This window comes from Megascapheus bottae, chromosome 17, assembly GCF_031878675.1.
Source record: "Megascapheus bottae isolate mThoBot1 chromosome 17, mThoBot2.hap1, whole genome shotgun sequence".
Classification (NCBI taxonomy): Eukaryota; Metazoa; Chordata; class Mammalia; order Rodentia; family Geomyidae; genus Megascapheus; species Megascapheus bottae.
Window position 1 is genome coordinate 18,484,766 of NC_143525.1, and position 18,377 is coordinate 18,503,142.

The window sequence follows — 18,377 nt, forward strand, 5'->3', positions numbered from 1 at the left end:
GCAAGCGCAGTACCGCCCAGCCCGGTGGCTCCTGTGAGGTACCTGCCGGATGGCGGAGTTGGTACCTTTCGCGGTTCCCACCGAGAGCTACAAAACCTTGTTGGTGTGGGCGCTGAGCCCCGGCCCCACGGCCGAGGCCTTGCAAGTGAGCCGGGCCCAGGTGGAGGGAGGAGTGGAGAACCGCCCACCCGCTGACTGGGGGACCCGGGGCCGCAGTCCTGCCTCTGCCCCCGGTGCCTCAGCGCCTCCACGCAGGGGCCTTGGGGCCGGGGACCCCACGGCCTCGACGGACACCCAGAGGCGTGGCTCGTGTTGCTTCTCGGCCACAGGTTGCTGCCCTGTAGTCAGAGGAGAAGTCGCTCCCGCGGTGGTGGCTCAGGGTTTGGGGAGGGGTGTGGTTCTGAGGTGGGGGTGAGATGTCGTGCACTAACTGGGCGTGGGGACCCCCCCCCCAGCTTTCTCTGTTCACAGTGTTCTCCCGGTTTGGCCTTCTGTATTCAGTGCGGGTCTTCCCAAACGCTGCAGTGGCCTCTCCTGGGTTCTCTGCCATCATCAAGTTTTATTCAGCCGGCGAGGCCCAAAGAGCCCAAAAGGCTTGTGATGGAAAGCTGCTTTTTCAGGCCTCTCCTGTGAAGGTGGGTCCGATCTCGTGTGTGCACGTTTAAGTGGATATACTTAGGTTTGCACCCAAGGCCTACTGCCTGCTAACTCTACTACTTGTGCTGTGTTCCCAACAAAGATAAAAATATCGAATTCTAACTCCACAAGAACGAAGAGTTAAATTCAATAATAAGCTAGTATTCCTGTGGCATTTTGCTCTGCAGAATGCTTCCATCTGTATTACCACATGGATTCTCTAGTCCCAGCTTTTTTTAGATGAAGAAATGCAAACCCCAGGGGACCGTGAATTTGGCTTAGTGGTTGAGTGCTTGCCTAGCATGCATGAAGGCCTGGGTTTGATTCCTCAGTGCTACATAAACAGAAAAAAGCCATAATGTTGCTGTGGCTCAAATGGTGGAGTTCTAGCCTTGAGCAAAAGAAGCTCAGGGACAGTGCTCAGGCCCTGAGCTCAAGCCCAGGACTGGCAAAAAAACAAAGTTACTGATATAAAGATGGATGGCACTTTTTGTTGCCTTTTCATGTAGGAAATCTTCACCAGACACCTTCTTTTATTTCATGTGGATTTAAGATGTGAGTTGAATAACTTGGTTGTTACTCAGAACATAAAGGATACTTTATTATCATTTCACTGAAAACTGTCAGAAATCCCATCAATCCCCCCAAAAGAGAAACCTTCCTTAATGTGTTAAAGAAATGTTTGTTAGCATGCCAAATGATTCCAATTTTCAGAGTTCCAGAAAAACATCTCTTCATGTGCAACCTCCTTTCTCTTTCATAAATATTCAAGTGGTTTCATTCAATATGTCAGTTTATGAGTATAATATGACAGTTTATAAGTACAATTCATCTTAGTGTCACCTCTTCCATGATTCTGCACCATCTCTTCCAGCCCCACCTATTCCCTAGTTACACATATGCACATTGAATGTTTTCACTGTATTTATCCACGTTTCTCTCCATTTCTCTGCCCTCCTCTTAGTGACCCTCCCCCTTCAATCTCTTTCCCCCCCCTGGTATTACATGTTTTGGCTACCTGATACTCATTTTGTTTTTCACGGTCCTAGTAATTCCTAAACAACTGTTCCTGACTTGGCTGCCTGCTCTTGTCTATATTGTTTTTCTTACCAGTTCAACTGACTGAATCAACTATTCTCAGTACTGGCCTTGAGAATTCTTCCTCCATGGCTGTACACAGATTTCTTAATTTATGTCCAAAGAGTGAAATCTTCATCAGATTTTCCTTAAATTTTGTAATGAGATGCCTATTTTTGTCTCTGACCATGTCTCATAGCCACTTAAACTTAAAAATGGTACCAGAAAGATTACAGAATAAGCAGTACAGACTTTTTTAGGTGTTCTTTGGACACTGAGATCATATCATAAGCTTTAGGTTTTAAGGAATTTACAGGTAAAACCTATTACTGCTATAGTGATAAAGAAAATGTTCAAGTCAGTATATAGTTGGAGAAACCATTCATATTAAACACTGAGGTTACTACTTCACATTTTTCTTTTCTTTTCTTCTTTCTTTTTCTTTCTTTCTTTTTTTTTTCTTGTCATTTGTGGGGCTTAAACCCTGGACCTGAGCACTGTCCCTGAGCTCTCCAGCTGAAGGCTAGTGGTCTACCACTTTGAGGCTCAGCACTACTTCCGGTTTCCAGGTGCTTAACTGGAGATGTTATCTCATGGACTTTTACTGCCTGGGCTGGCTTTGAACAGTGATTCTCAGATCTCAGCCTCCTGCATAGCTAGAATTGCAGGTGTGAGTGACCAGTGCCTGGCTTAGCTCACATTTTTATCTAGTTTCACTAGTAATATTTTTTATACTTGTCAAGTAATGTTTTTCCATTCTCTCTCTCTCTCTCTCTCTCTCTCTCTCTGTCTCTGTCTCTGTCTCTCTCTCCCTCTCCTTCCTTCCCTCCCTCCCTCCCTCCGTCCTTCTCTCTCTTCCTGCCTCCCTCCATCCCCCCTTCTGTCTCTGCTTTTGATAAATACAGAAAACGCAAAGATGTTTTAAAATAAGATCAGTGAATAACTTAAGACACCTTAAGAGGGCTCCGTGCGTCCTCTGAGGCACAGAGGAAAAAGGTCATCCTGAAGGACTTTGCAAAGCTATTGAGGGTGACAACATCTATATGTTAATGTACCATCAAGAGGCTCTGAGTCACTCTGACGCTTCCTGGTTGTCCATAAAATCTCCTTTGTGACTCCCCATACACATCAGCCTAACAACAGTACTGCATATTAGCCAAAGTTTTCTCCTTTATAATGTGCAGCTTCGGTTGGAGATTCTTTATTTTTTTTCTTTTGTTTTTTTTTTTTTTTTTGGCCAGTCCTGGGCTTGAACTCAGGGCCTGAGCACTGTCCTTGGACTCTCTCAAGGCCAGAGCGCTACCGCTTGAGCCTCAGCACCACTTCCAGCTTTTTTCTATATATGTGGTACCAAGGAATCAAACCTGGGTCTTCGTGCATGCTAGGCAAGCACTCTACCACTAGGCCAAACTCCTGGCCCGATGATTTCACATTTTTAATATACATTCTTCATTCATTCACCCAATCAGTGCCTTGTCATCCTCTGTTAGATGGCATGAATTTCTTACTTGATCCTTAGAATAATTAAAGAATGTGATAGTGGTACCTTAGCTTATAAAACAGTGCTTGAGGAAAATGATTCACAAACAAATCAATGAGAATTTAATGCTGTGACCTTATTTGTGTTCTTCAAATTTTATGATAATAATAATTCAATATTTAAGATGGAACTCATGACTGGGCACTGGTGACTCAAGCCTGTAATCCTCCCTACTCAGGAGGTTGAGATCTGAGGATCACAGTTCAAAGCCAGCCTGGGCTTGAAAATCTGTGAGACTCTTATCTCCAATTAACCAACAGAAAATTGGCAGTGGCACTGTGGCTCAAAGTGGTAAAGCACTCTGTTTGAGCTGAAGAGCTCAGGGACAGTGCCTAGGCCCAGGGTTCAAGCCTCACTACCAGCCAAAGAAAATGAATGAGAGAGAGAGAAGGGCGGGGAAGAGGGAGAGAGAGAAGGAAGTAGTGAGAGTTTAACCGTAAAGTTATCTTCATTAAAAAAAAGAACTTTCTTAGTACAGTTGATCTAATATTTTCAGTTATATAAGAATATTATTTCTTATAGAGGGGATTAATATTGGGGAGTGGGGCAGCTTGAACTCTGGGCCTGGGTGCTGTCCCTAAGCTCTTCAACTCAAGGCTACTGCCCTACCCCTTGAGCCTCAGCACCACTTCCTGTTTTCTAGAGGTTAATTGGAGATAAGAGTCTTGGTCTTTAGTTAGTGCCTGGGCTGGCTTTGAATCTTGATCCTCAGATCTCAGCTTCCTGAGTAGCTAGGGTTACAGGCTTGAGCCACCACATCCGGCTTCACGTCTGCTTTTTAGGTCCTTAACCTGGAGTTACTGAATGAATAGGCTGAAACAATTGCATTTCTTTGCTTACTTGCAGCCTATATGTTTCCTGCATGGATTCTTTTTTTTTTAGTTGCTTTCATCATCACTGTTAATCATCCATGCTCAGAAAATCCTTCCAATTAATCATGGACCCTACTAATGATGATGGACTATACTGTGGAATTAGAGCAATAAAGAACATTTATTTAGGGCCCATGTGTATGCAAAATAATATGCTTTTCCTATCCCATGCAGTACTCACATCCATTCTATGAAATCAAGATGAATTTCAAGTGTATCCCAAATGAAAAGTCTGGCAGACTGTATTTATGGCTGTATCTTTTGAAACTACAGGTTCGTCTTGGTACTAGACATAAGGCAGTTCTACATCATACTCTTCCCTTGACCAGCTCACGATGCCAAGAACTGGCAAATTACTACTTTGGTTTCCAAGGATGGTCAAAAAGGATCATCAAGGTAAATCTTGTAAATTTTTCTTGCCTAAAATCCCTTTGCAGTATATTTAATTCTGGGACGTCAGACAAAAAAGGATGAACTGGGCTGTGAGGAGTACATGTAAGAGGGCACCTACACTTGAGGGTGAATAGATACTTCTGAGTGGACTCATTATACACAATTTTCAATGATCATATCAGTCAGTTAACCTGTAAATCATATAACATTCCTGTAGAGTATAATAATAATAATAAAGATGCCTGTATCTATTAATTCATTTGTAAATCTTTCTTAATTTTGTACTAAAAGACAACTCAGCCACTAGCTGAGATCCCTGGAGTTTAGTTTTATTTCTCTACAGTGAAATCCTCACAGGTCCAAAGGATGTGGCTCAGTGGTAGAACACTTTGCCTAATATGTATGAGGCCCTGAGTTTGATCCCCAGCACCATAAACACAAAAGAAAAGTCCTAGGAATGACATGTAATTTTTATTCCTAATAGCTTCAAGAGCTTTCTGACCTTGAAGAAAGGGAAAATGATGACCTTGTGGTACCACTGGAGAAGCCAAGCCTGAAATTCTTCTGTGTTGTGGAGGTGGTGCTACCTCTGTATGAGTGCAGGAGTTATGGAGTTGGCATTGCAGAGGAGACTCTGGAAGAAGGTCAGCTTCCTGAGCAGGGAGGGAAGAAGGGATGATCTCACTTTTTTTCTTCTTTCTGTTTGTTTTGTTTTGTTTTGTTTGTCTTTCATGGGGCTTGAACCCTGGGCCTGGGCGTTGTCCCTGAGTTCTTCAGCTAAAGGCTACTGCCTTATCCCTTGAGCCACAGCGCCACTTTCATTTTCTCCTGGTTAATTGAAGATGAGAGTCCCACCAACTTTAGTGCCCAGGCTGGCTTTGAACTGTGATCTCAGCCTCCTGAGTAGCTAGAATTACAGGCATGAGCCACTACACCCAGCTTCTTTCTGTCTTAAAGTCACTTTTCAGCTATGTATTAGGTCCTTATTAAGCTACTAAAGTCCTAGGTAGGCTTTCTATGCCTTCCAATATAGTTTCACCTTAGGCAGTACCTGACAATCTTTGCAACTAAAACCTGAGATCTGGCCTTCTGCCAAGAGCTTAAGAAGACAATGGAAAGACTATTTCTGTAGTTCTTGATTAGAACTTGCTTTATGCTGAAATAATTATTCCATACAGATTTCTTGTACTTATTGCAGCAAAATAATTATCTCAACCAAATCATGATCTAACGATTTTAATAAGCATTTGTATAAATGTTATTTGCCTAGCCCTAGAAGGGCTTGAGCTAAAAAAAAAGTCAAATATGGATACCTAGAAAGGAAATTTCTAGTGATGCTGAATGTAGTCTAAAATCTGTGGCCTTCCACGTAAGGTTTTTAAATTTTCTTATATAAAGAATTTATTAACATTGATTTTTATATCACATGTCAAGTGACGTATTTACCAAACAAGTATTCAAGAAGGGAATCAGTGTTGTAAGACAGAGGCAAAGATGTTTGTGAGCAGTGCAGAGCAGAGCAGAGCAGAGCAGGCTCCTAGGGCTGATGCGTAGGTCCTAGCCTAGTCATAGGCTCTTCCACAGAATCTTTTAATTTGTGTGATTCCAGCCTGATTCAAGAAGGTAAGGTTGTGTAGAAAATATGCTTTCTATCTGTCACTTTTCAGTCTGTCATTAATGTGAGGTTGGTACAAAGTCTTGACTTGGATCCTCATTCAAAAACATCAGGAACTTCCAGCATAGGGTGAGGCAGTGAAAATAGGTCCCACCAAGATGTACCTCCAGTGGAGCCATTCAGCCACACTTGGTGTTGTATCTACTTTTTATTATCAAGAGAATGATCCAGATATTTATTTATATAAATATATTTCTCTGTATAAGATCATACAAATAATATATATATATGTGATTATGTATCATGTACTATGGTACATAATAGATTGTATACAATGTATATAGTTTATGTATCATATATTTAATGTTTTATGTAGAATGTATATTACATATAAATATATCCATGACAATATATCATGAATATATTTTTATTTTTAAAACAGAATAATTATCACTCATGGGTATTTTGTCTGTTTGGCTGGATGTAGGACCCTTAACATTCCTTATGAAAAGAAAGGCAGCACAGAAGCATGCTATTCAGAGGGCTCTGTCAGATGCCTTCCAGAAGCTGTGCATTGTGGTTTTAGGTAAGACACTCTTGATTGTTGTTGGAGAACTTCATTTTGAAAAGCTAATTGGATAAAAATATGTTAATGTTTCCATTTACTAAGTAATTTCATAACAAGGTTCTCAAAGTTGTCTTTTTTGGATTTTTTTTAAAGGCAACAACAAATATACCCAATTTGTAGATGTAGGATAGCCTTCCATGGTTCATGGAGAAAGTGTTTGACTTAGCTAAGTCTTCTTCCTCAGTGGCTCATCTGTCATACAGAATAGTGATTATAAGATTTGTACAGCTCACTCTGCTTCTTACATTTTTAATACATTTTAATATGTGTTGATACTGGGGCTTTACTCAGGCCTTCATGCTCTCACTTGGCTTGTTCATGTCTAGCTGGTGCTTTATTACTGGAGCCTCATCTCCATTTCTGAGTTTTTGCTGGTTCATTGGAGGGAAGAGTCTTACGGAGTTTTCAGGCTAGCTCTGAACCTTAAATCTCAGAGGCTTATGTCTCTTGAATATCTGAGATTAGTGGTGTGAGCCACCAGCACTTGATACAACCTATAAAATTTTACATTTAGAACTGATTTGTTAGGTATCTCTAAAGACGAATTCTTTAATCTGAGAATAAGTCTAGAACCTTATCTATATTATAAATTATTACTTTTTTTTTTGCTAGTCCTGGGGCTTGAACTCAGGGCCTGAGCACTGTCCTTAGGCCTTTTCCTCAAGGGTAACGCTCTATCACATGAGCCACAGCGCCACTTCCGGCTTTTTGTTGTTTTTGGTACCAAGGAATTGAACTCAGGTCTTGTTTCATGGTAGGCAAGCACTCTACCATTAGGCCAAACTCCAGGACCTACATTATGCATTATTTTGTAAGAATAAGTAAGATGGTTTATCATGTGTATGTATTAAAATATAATTTTCATTTTACTCTCTGAATAGATAAATATATCCTGCTGAATCTAACTCAGTTTCAGCAGATATGGTGGCACATGGTATTATGCCAAAATTTAGGAGACAGCTGTGATTGGAGTATTAGGAGTTCAGGACCAGCTGGGGCTATATCACAAATTCAAACCACTATATGCTTCTAAGCAATAATAATAATACATGTCAGCTTCCATTTTCATTTATGACACTGACAAATTGGATGGATGAATACAGTTCTTATAATAATGAGTTGATTTATGTGAGCCCTGAGAGTGGTCATGCTGTTGAATGATTTTCTACTCCCTAGTTCTGTACGGGTAGGAATGTTACAGGCTGTGCCAAAAGGAATTTTAGGATTAACAGAAAAGTATCAAACAGTCGGGCACAGTGGCTCACGCCTGTTATCCTAGCTACTCAAGAGGCTGAGATCTGAGGATCTTGGTTCAAAGCCAGCCCAGGCACTAAGTAAAGACCAAGACTCTTATCCCCAATTAATCACTAGAAAAGGGGAAGTGGGGCCATGTCTCAAGGGGTAGGGCAGTAGTCTTGAGCTGGAGAGCTCAAGGACAATTCCTAGTCCCAGGGGTAGAGTGGTGGCCTTAAGCCAAAGAGCTCAGGGACAGTGTCCAGACCCAGAGTTCAAACCCTATGATTCATGAAAGAAAGAAAGAAAGCATGAGAGAGAGAGAGAGAGAGGGGGAGGGGAGAGAGGGGGGGAGGGAGGGAGGGGAGAGAGGGAGATAAGGAAAAAGAAAAGTATCAAACAATGATTTTTCCCACTTCACAAGTCCTGAAAGCTTAGATTGAGAAATCCTACTGAATTATCAGAGCCCTATTTGCTTCTAAGAGGTAGCCTTGATTGGCTTCAGCCTTTCAACCTGGGCAGCTACCTCTTTCAGTGAAAGTCTGATTTATCTAGTCAAAGGTAGAATTTCCATCAATAGCCTCTCCCTTAATCTTTAAGAACTTCCCCCCACACACACACACACACAAAAGGAGTCTAGTTTATACCAGACATGGTAGTATACACCCCTAATCCCAGTACTCAGGAGACTGAAATAAGATCAAGAGTTCAGGGGCCAGGAGCGTGGCCTAGTGGCAGAGTGCTTACCTAGCATACACAAAACCCTGTGTTCAATTCCTTGGTACCACATACACTGAAAAAGTCAGAAGTGGTGCTGTGGCTCAAGTGGTAGAGTGCTAGCCTTCAGAAAGTTCTAAGACAGTGCCCAGCCCCTGAGTTGAAGCCCCAGGACTGGCCCCCCCAAAAAAGATCAAGGGTTTGAGGACAATTTGGGAGTGACTCCCAGGTTAGTTTGGACTACATGATGAGACACTGTTTACAAAAAAAAGAAAAAAGAAAACAAAATCACTGGATGGTGGTGTCTCATACCTATAATCTACTAAAGCGATTAAGATCCAAACATCACAGTTTGAATCCAGCCAAGTAATAAAGATCTTCTATCTCCAAAATAACCAGCAAAAAATCAGACTGGAGTTGTATCTCAAATGATAGAGCACCAGCTGAACAACCAGATTAAGAAAGCACAAAGCCCTGAGTTTAAATCTTTCTAGGTAGTTTACTTTTCCCTGTTTTGTAATGGTATTCCTTGTGTAAAATGAAATCACATTAGACCAAAAACTTCATAGCTATAGTTTAAGGAAAATTGCATTGTGTATTATTTATGAGGTAGTGTAGTTTCTGCCAATGAAACTTTCCATTGCTTTTTATAAATATCTGTGCATTTTTCCCAGGGGAATTTTGGTACTTTGGGAGTTGAACATTGTTCCATTGTTCTAACATGGATTATCTACTAGTCTAGTGGAATCTATATCAGTTCTGAATTCACTTAGACCTTCACCTAATACCTTATTTTTCAATTATTTGACCTTTTTAATATTCCATTGTCATTTTTATGGCTTCTTATTGCTAAGATTACAAAGTTTTGGAACCATACATAGTTGATAATCATTTGTATTTCAAAACAAATAGCTATGTTATAAGTTAGTAAGATGGTGATATTTTTAGCAAAATGCTTTCCTTCTCTGCTTTTTGAAATCACTGCCTGATGACAGGCATAGTGGTATACACTTACAATTTCAGAAATCAAGGAGTTCAGGAAGGCTGTTCAAGGCCAGAATAAGCTGGACCCTTGGATCCTATATCAGAGAAGAAAAAAATAAAGTCATCAGTGAGGGGATGACCCCTTAGACATAAAGCTTTAGAACAAGAAAAATTCTAAACTAAACATCATTAACTTTCTTTCAGAAAGTGGTAAAATAGCTGTGGAGTACAAACCCAGTGAAGAGATGGAAGATGTCGGAAATGAAGAACATGATTTAATTCAAGTAGGTGGAAAGGAAATCTCAAGGGTTCAATAAGTAATGTAGCCATAATTCAAAACAAGCATCAGATTTAGAAGGTTGAAAAGTGGTGCCACAATTAGGTTAAGGCTGTGTTGATACAAGGTGAAATGGGGATTTTTTTCCTAGGGAAATGTGAAGGGCTATCTCAAAATCAAATTCTCTGTCACAGACTGAGTTGACTGTCTGCCCAAACTCCTCCTGCGGGAGTTTTGGAGTCATCACTAATTCTCTGCTAGACCTAGCTAACAAAGTAGTGTATTATCATACCTGTTTGTGAGACTTCAGAGGAAATGACAACATAATGTGTATTCTTTTGCCTGCACCATAACTTGCTCTCATTTTGCAGGTCAATTGTAATTCTTGGAAGCCATATTGCCATGGGGAGGAAGATCTTTCTGATTTCAGCTTGGAAGAAGAGGACCTGAGCTGCCAGGATTGGACCAGCACTGCTGAATGTCCCTAGAGGCCCTGCCCGAAACTGTGTTGGGAAGTTCTGCCATGGCCAACCAAATGGGCTTTTGGCATCAAGGGACATCCTGATCTGTAGCCCAAATCCTGCCTTCCTGTGGTGGACTGTTCCTGCAGGAGGCCAGTGGTCTTTCTGCTTAGAGAAGATGGGATTCAGAACTTTCACTAGTGTAGAATCCAACTAGGTACAAACATGAAAAAGATTTCTGTTTCATAAACAAAGGTGACAGTTTCAGTGTCATCAACCAGTGACCAAGCAGAGTGAGGGACCCCAGGTTGTCAGGTCACCATAAAGAACCTGCCATAATGGTTTGTCTCTTGCAAATACCATGTCCTTTGACCTACTTTCCCTTGCTGCATCCCTTCACTACAAAACTGCCCCAATGGGCCTGAAATCTGACGTAGCCAAACTCCAATCCCACTGGACCTACTGAGCCCTGGTCTTCATCCTCTGCTCATCTCCCACAACAATGATGAATGACATGGCAGACCACAGCAGCTATGATTACCTGGGAAACTCAGCTCCCACCCATATGTTTGCTCTCGCCTCAGGAGTTCACTGACAGTTTGCTCTCATTCCTGAGAATGGATTCTGCTGGACAGCTACCTCCAGGCCACATCTGTTTCTCATCTAGGTCTGCCAGACAAGCTGAAGCTGCAGGACAGATTCCCAGGATGCTGCCAGTGCTAGGTGAGGATCACATGCAGGCAAACCTCTGGCTCACCTCCTCAAAAGTAATACACAGACTTTTGCTATAGAAGAGTTTGAAAATCACAGCACATTTGAATCACTTATTCAATCAAGACACAGAATTCAAAAGGAAAATGATTCACCATTTAGCTCTATGATCTGAAGAATGACCTACTTTGGCATCAGCAGTGTCAACAAGTTCATGAGTATATGATTTCATGGTAGAAACCGGAAAACACTGCCAAATCTCAGTTTCAGAAACACCTGTTGCAAAATAATTTTTGAGATCTAAGTATGAATATGATTTATCAAGAACATCCTGGTATACAACCCAAATCCCTCCTTGATGGGGAATAGGAGCCCTGTAGGAAGACGTCCCTTCTCGCCGGAAAGGATTGTAGAGATCCAATTCCAGTACTCAGCCTTTTAAAATAAAAGTTTCCATTTTCTGAACAAACATTACCATGTCATAAGCCAATGGCCTGGTAGAGATCTCAGGACCACAAGTAATAACCTACCAAAATACTTAGTCTCTTACTACTAGCACTGACTTCGTCCCTATGATGTATTTGATGTATCACTTCTCATGACAAAGCTGCTATTCATAACACTACAGTGTGGCTGTGAGTTCAGAACAAGCCAGTTCCACTGTCCATTCACAGTCAGTTCTGACCTAACTCTGATCTTGCTGGACCTACTGAGTCAGAGTGCCTTCATATTTCACCTATCTTTCACTCATGTTGAAACACTAGGTTAACCTGGGAGGCTTTGTTTTCCTAGGATTCTCTGCTCCATCTCAGATGTCTGCGGGAACTCAGGAGCCGACTCCCAGAATGCTCACATTACGCAGGACAGATGCTGCTGCACAGCGACCTCCTGGGTCAGGTCAGTTTCCTGCTTCTCCTCAGGATCTCCCAGAGGAGTTGAGTCTGCAGGACAAACTCCCAGAGACAGTGCCAGAGCCAGGTGAGGACCACAAGCAGGCCATGCCTCGTCCACTCAAAAGTGACACACAGCACATTGCTCTAGCTGAGGTTTCAGAACAGCCATCACTGCAAATGCATGTTCCACCTCTGTACACTCAGAGAGCACAAGAAAAACCATTTGTTTTTTCACCCCAGACCTTGAAAAAGGATCTAGTCAGGACGTGGCTACATAGGCAGAGACGGCAAGTACATGAGCTTCTGGTAGGAACTGAAAACCAATTTGCAGAATCACAGCTAGATCCCAGTATAAATATGGCTTATGGTGACAGCATGCCTCAGAAAGCCCAAGAGAAGGTAGATGAACTTCTAGAACTCCTCGAGCAAGGTGAATCTTCTCAGTTCCAGCTGCACACCCATTCTCAAAACCTGGGGACTCCTGAGAAGCTCCAGTCCCTTGTGGCTCAGGCAGAAACCCTAGCACAACAGCGTGTTAACAAAGAGGTTATTATGCCATTGGTGCATGAGGATGGACGTGTTCCATTTCCAAGCAGCAATAAAACTCAGCATTCAACCTCACCAAATGTTACAGTTCAGCCTGCAGTTGTGCAGTTTACCTTCCCCACTCCCATGAGACCTAATGAAATCATAGTTCAGTCTCCACGATGTCATCTGTACCATTACAGGACAATCCTGGCAAACCTCCAGGGATGAATGATGTTGAGATTACAAGTTAAACTGAACAGGAGGTCCTCAGTTGTCTCTCTCTGGTGCTTTGAAAGAGGTCAAAGCTCAGCAATAGATGAACAATCTCTATCAAGGAATCTCACCACAGCCTGAAGAGTTTCCTCAGTGACCCTCTCTTAAGTCAGCAAGAGATCACAACTCTGCTCCCCGAAGCCCCTGAGTGTGCTGAACTTCCACCAAGCCCACAAGGACTCCCAGGTCAGTCACCAGAATTCAGTATAGACTATAATTTTCTTCCACCTTCAGATAGCTGGGGATTTTCAGCTCTAGGTCTGGATTTGATATTTAGAAGTCATAATGAACTAAATTCTCCTAAATCACAGTGAAACATGGATCTGGAGTTGACAATAACTCCACAGACTACAATTGCTAATGAACAAGTTGAATTTTCTCTAACCTAGTCTGGTTTCCCTTCCCATGCTCCTAAAGTCCCTTAAAATGTTCAACCCCTTTAAGTGCAGCAAGAGACTACAACTCAGACTTCAGGAAGATGCTTGTATACGTCCTCCAGTGACCTCATGTCATTTTGCAGAACTTCCTGAATATGTTGAATATTCTGCACTTCAGCAAGAGACTACAATGCAAATTGCCATTTCCCACAAGCAGGAAAATACTTCCATGACCCCCTCCAATGACCTTTCTCAGAACTTTCTGAGAAGGCGGAACTCTTTAGTGCTGCACCCAGTTTCATTCAGCCTTTAGTGCTCCCAGTGTACATAGAACATTCTTCCACTCAAAATATGGGTCTGTCTCAGCCTGCAAACTCCCTGAGAAGGTGAAACCCTCTTCAGTGCCTTCCATTGGATGTAGAATTTTCTTCAGGATGTGGGTCCAGCTCAGCTTCATTGCCACCTCACGAGACGGCAGCACAACTGGCAGTGCATTATGAGATGACAGTTCCCATACCAGACCCAGATCCAGCTCAGAGCCCAGTATTGCCCAGTGAAGGAGACAACAATTCCTTCTGCAGAACACCCTGATAAGATACACACAGATAAGATTCAGTCTCAGCATCCAAATCTGAAGTCCATCCAAATCTTACTGAAGTCACAGTTCAGCCTTTTGATGTGGAAATTACCTTAACCCCAGAATCTAATATGGAGGTTGGATTTTCTCCAACCATACAGGAGACCTTAACTGACCATTCAACACCATCCACGAAGTTTACATCCTACACCCCTTTTTCCATCACAGTTCCTGCTGTAACCTAGAGTCTAATGACACGCAAGGTCACATTTCAACCAATGGGCCTACTGCTTTCCACAACTTCTGGAAACACTACTGAGGCTAAATATTCTTCATCCCTGAAGAAGACTACAGTTCCTCAAGTGACATTTCCACTTCAGATTAAGCATCCAAACCTGAATCCACAATGGACTAAAAGATTAAATTTTCTTCAACTATGTATCTCTGGAGGAGATCACAACTAAGCTGCTACAGGAGAGCACAGCACAGTCCCTGCAGGAGATTTCATCTCAGCCTGGGTCTTTTTTGCTTTTGTTTTTTAAGAAATCTTGGTTACAGTTTACTTTCATAACTGGCACATTTCAGCCTTTACATACAATACAGTTTTTATAGCACATGTAAGTGAAATTAAGATAAATATATGTTAAATAAAATTTTATTTGTTAGAAACCTAATAACTTTATTGGTCAATGGAGTATAAAAAGTATGAAATCTGAAAAGTATATCTTTAGGATTTGTTTTTCTTTTTTAACTGAGGTAATTAAATAAGGTACACGAAGCCAGGAGACTTATGTGACTTACGTATGATAGGCACTGTTTTACTAATCTGAACTTTTCATGAACAATACAAGATATCACACAAGTAAATTTCAAGTTAGCCGATGATAGCTCTGATATGTCCAGTTAACATTCATTGCATTCACTTGAAGAGTGAGCGCCTAACTGCTTAAATATCTGCAAGGGAGAGCTGCAAAGAGCAACACTGAAGGACCGGGAGTGTGGCCTAGTGATTGAGTTCCTGCCTAGCATGCATGAAGATCTAGGTTCAATTATTGGGTACCACATATATAGAAAAGGTGGAAGTGGTGCTGTGGCTCAAGGTGTAGAACACTAGCTTTGAAAAAAAGCCCAAGAACAGTGTTCAGGCCCTGAGTTCACTCCCCCAAGACTGGCAAAAAAAAAAAAAAGAGAGAGAAATATTGATTACCAAGTGCTTCAGGGAGCAAAGAGTGGTTGCTTTTTCAATGTCAGTCTTTTCTAATGGTGAAACTTAAAAAAATTCCTGACAATATTACACAGGGTACTTCACTTAATCAGCCAGAACTTTATTCTTTATTTTCCAGCAGTATATATACCTCTGAAGGTATGAGTTAGCTGTGGGCAATATGAACCTTTGAGGAATAAAAGTGTCAAGCTAAGTGTGTATGTGTACACACATACATACACATGTATATATTTACACACACACACACACACACACACACACACACACAGTTTTTGCTTTTGTTGTTGTTGTTGTTAATCATGGGGCTTGAACTCATGGCCTGGACTCAAGGTTAGAGCTCTATCACTTTGAGCCACAGTACCACTTCCAGTTTTCTGGTGGATAATTGAAGATAAAAGTCTGATGGACTTTCAGGCTGGCTTTCAAGCACAATCCTTAGATCTCAGCTTTCTGAGTAGGATTATATGTGTCAGCCACCTGCACCCAGCTTTGCTTCATTTTTGTCCTTTGTCGATGGGGTCCAGAGATCTATACTTATACGTTAATGTTTACATTGCTTTCTAAACTAATGAACTACATTTTCACATAATTGTTTCAAATATATAAATGAGTATACAGAACATCACTACATGGCATGAAAAATAATTATGTGATTCATCAGACCTTCTAGGCTCTAAGGCAATGACCAATTATGTATTGATTTATTGTGGTCCCGCTACCATTCAGGCTCTCAAACATTTCAAATATATCTTTGAAGAAAATAGGAAACTCTTCATGGAATCAGCTTTTTGCTTCTTCTATCATGAAATACATTACAATCTCTCTCTCTCTCTCTCTCTCTCTCTCTCTCTCTCTCTCTCTCTCTCTCTCTTTCTTTCTCTCTTTCCCTCTAGATAGATAGATAGATAGATATGTATGCATATATATATCTCACATTAGCATGTTTTTTTTTTCTGCTGGTCCCGGGCTTGAACTCAGGGCATGAGCCCTGTCCTTGAACTTTCTCAAGGCTAGAGCTCTACCTCTTGAGCCTCAGCACCACTTCTGGCTTTTTTCTATGTATGTGGTACCGAGGAATCGAACCTATGTCTTCGTGCATGCTAGGCAAGCACTCTACCACTAGGCCAAACTCCCGGGCCCTCACATTAGCATGTTTACCACCATTCTTTTTTTAAAAAAATGTGTACCAATAATAAAGAGATAAACCGTGCCCAAACACTATGCCTGGATTGGAGCAACAAGATGATGAGTAAGACAGGGACCTACTCTCTAAGACCTAATCAGTATATTGATGTATATACATACATTCATATACATATATATACACACATATACATAGCTTAAACTTTGAGCTTATATTTGATGAGAATACACAAGAGTATCTAACTATTCTCCTTCTTTCTTGAATTACTTCCAAAATCTACCAGTAGCTATAGTTGTATGTTTCATTGATAATGATAATTGAAGATGAGTCTTTTAAATGTGGGCAGAGTTAATTGAGTAAGCAAGTCCAAATCCAAAAGTTTATTATATATATATATGTATATATATATACTATGTCCTGCAGTCTACTATGTATTCATCCTCATTAGATATCTATTAGATTTGAATAGATTGTCAGTGCAGTATTTTCCTCCTTCTAGAGATTTGTCCTATGATAAAATACAATCTTTTAGAAGATGTGCTTTGAACCTTCGCCTTTTTTGAAGTTTATGTGTGTTGCAAATAGAACATCATTAAATATTGAACTCATTTTTAAATACAATGAAAAATTTGCTAGTGGAAAGTTAGTAAAAGTATGTAGCATATCTTTTTAACTCTAGAGAAGATGAACATGAGAATCATTACAGGTCATACAGAATCACTACAAAGCAGCAATTCTTGGTCAGTGGACTTTGTACCCAGGAGACATTTGACAACTGTGGCTGTGCTATGGGCAGCTAGCCAATGGGCAGACATATCTAGAGGGATGTTGGTGTTCCTTCTTGTGTTCCACAATATACTGGACAGGACTCTTTAGCAAAGAACTTTGCAGCCTCAAATGTCATATGAAAATCTGCTCTCCATAAACAAAGATTACTTGACACTGCATGTGCAAATGTGAAAGTGTAAATCACAAGCCAGTATTGTCCACAGGAAGAGTTCTTTAAACCATGGGGAAAATAACAAACTTATGGTTCCTTGCATGCAAATCACTGAAATAAATATTTTGAAAGAATGTCCTTTTCTCCTTCTTTGGCTTATGTGTTTTTCTTTCTTTCTGTAGAAATTCTGGTTGCAAGTGACTCACAAAACTGAGCTGTGGAACATTTCAGGCGTGACATAGGATAGAATTTTTATACCAGAGGTAAGTGAAATAGAAGATAAATGGATACTTGATAAAACCATATTTATGTGTTAGAAATCTAATATCCTTATTAGCTGGGCATAAGGTCTATGTGAACTCTAAAATACGTGGCTTTGTGCATTCATGAGGCTGGGAGACTTGTATGACTTACAAATACATGCTCTGTTTCCCTAATCCTGAACTTTTCATAGACAACAGCAGGTACCACTCAAGTAAACTTCAAGTTAGCTCTGTCATGGGAACTGATAGCAGCTCTGGTATGTGTGAAGCTAACATTCATTGCCTCTCTGATATGTGTGGTGCTAGCATTCATTGCCTCTCACTTGAAGAGTGAGCGCCTAACTGCTTCAATGTCTGTAAGGCAGAGCTGCAAAGAGCAGCAGTGAACATCAAGTTCTCCAGGGAGCAAAAGGGTAGCTGCTGCTTCTCAGTGTCAGTCTCACCATTAGAATGGTGAAGCAGAAATATTTCCTGACAATATGCCATAGGCACTTCTCTCCCCAGTCAACCAGAACTTATTGTTCAATAAGTATACACCTCAGAAGTTGACTTACCTATGAGCAACAGGAACCTTTGAGGAACATAAGTGTTCATGATAAACTATGTAATTGAGGAAAAAAATCCGGAGCCAGTGCTAGTGGCCCAAACTGTAGACCTGGCAACTAAAGCTAAGATCCGAGAAAATAATTTAAAGCCAGTCCAGGTAGGAAAATCCATAATACTCTTATTAACCACAAAAGGCCAGAAGTGGGGCTGTGAATCAAATGGTACAGTGCTAGCCTTGAGCAAAAAGACTAAGGAATAGAGCCCAGACCCTGTTTTCAAGCCCAGTACTGACACAATAAAATAAATATTTAACATAAAAAAATTGGGCTTGGTATTCTGGAAAGCAATGTGGAGGTTTCTTAAAGAACTAAAAATAGACCTTCCCTATAATCCTGCCATACCACTCCTGGGCATCTATCCTGAACATCATAACCCAGGATATGATAAGGACACCTGCTCAGCTATGT

General features: G+C 41.0%; 1 protein-coding gene and 1 long non-coding RNA gene across 8 annotated transcripts in view; one reads left to right on the forward strand and one right to left on the reverse strand.

The window, feature by feature from the left end:
- Positions 1–18,377, forward strand: part of LOC150051230 (RAD52 motif-containing protein 1-like) — a 24,287-nt gene continuing 5,910 nt past the window's right edge. Inside the window, exons 1-8 of one of the 3 annotated variants that reach the window (XM_090350106.1) lie at positions 1–145; positions 456–635; positions 4,399–4,521; positions 5,003–5,162; positions 6,621–6,719; positions 9,900–9,979; positions 10,344–14,409; positions 17,284–17,365. In XM_090350106.1, coding sequence (XP_090206232.1) covers positions 50–145; positions 456–635; positions 4,399–4,521; positions 5,003–5,162; positions 6,621–6,719; positions 9,900–9,979; positions 10,344–10,460 — 855 coding nt within the window. In that variant the 5' untranslated portion in view covers positions 1–49 and the 3' untranslated portion in view covers positions 10,461–14,409; positions 17,284–17,365. Of the gene's footprint in view, positions 146–455; positions 636–4,398; positions 4,522–5,002; positions 5,163–6,620; positions 6,720–9,899; positions 9,980–10,343; positions 14,410–17,283; positions 17,366–18,377 lie in introns of those variants that run through there. The other 2 variants (XM_090350107.1, XM_090350108.1) reach the window with 2 other exon arrangements.
- The window catches only part of LOC150051231 (uncharacterized), a 19,082-nt gene continuing 5,672 nt past the window's right edge, over positions 4,968–18,377 (reverse strand). Inside the window, exons 3-5 of one of the 5 annotated variants that reach the window (XR_016538301.1) lie at positions 9,727–9,790; positions 6,871–7,255; positions 6,698–6,763 (exon numbers count right to left, since the gene is read on the reverse strand). This is a non-coding gene — a long non-coding RNA (uncharacterized LOC150051231). Of the gene's footprint in view, positions 5,347–6,697; positions 6,764–6,787; positions 7,256–9,726; positions 9,791–18,377 lie in introns of those variants that run through there. The other 4 variants (XR_016538298.1, XR_016538299.1, XR_016538302.1 and 1 more) reach the window with 4 other exon arrangements.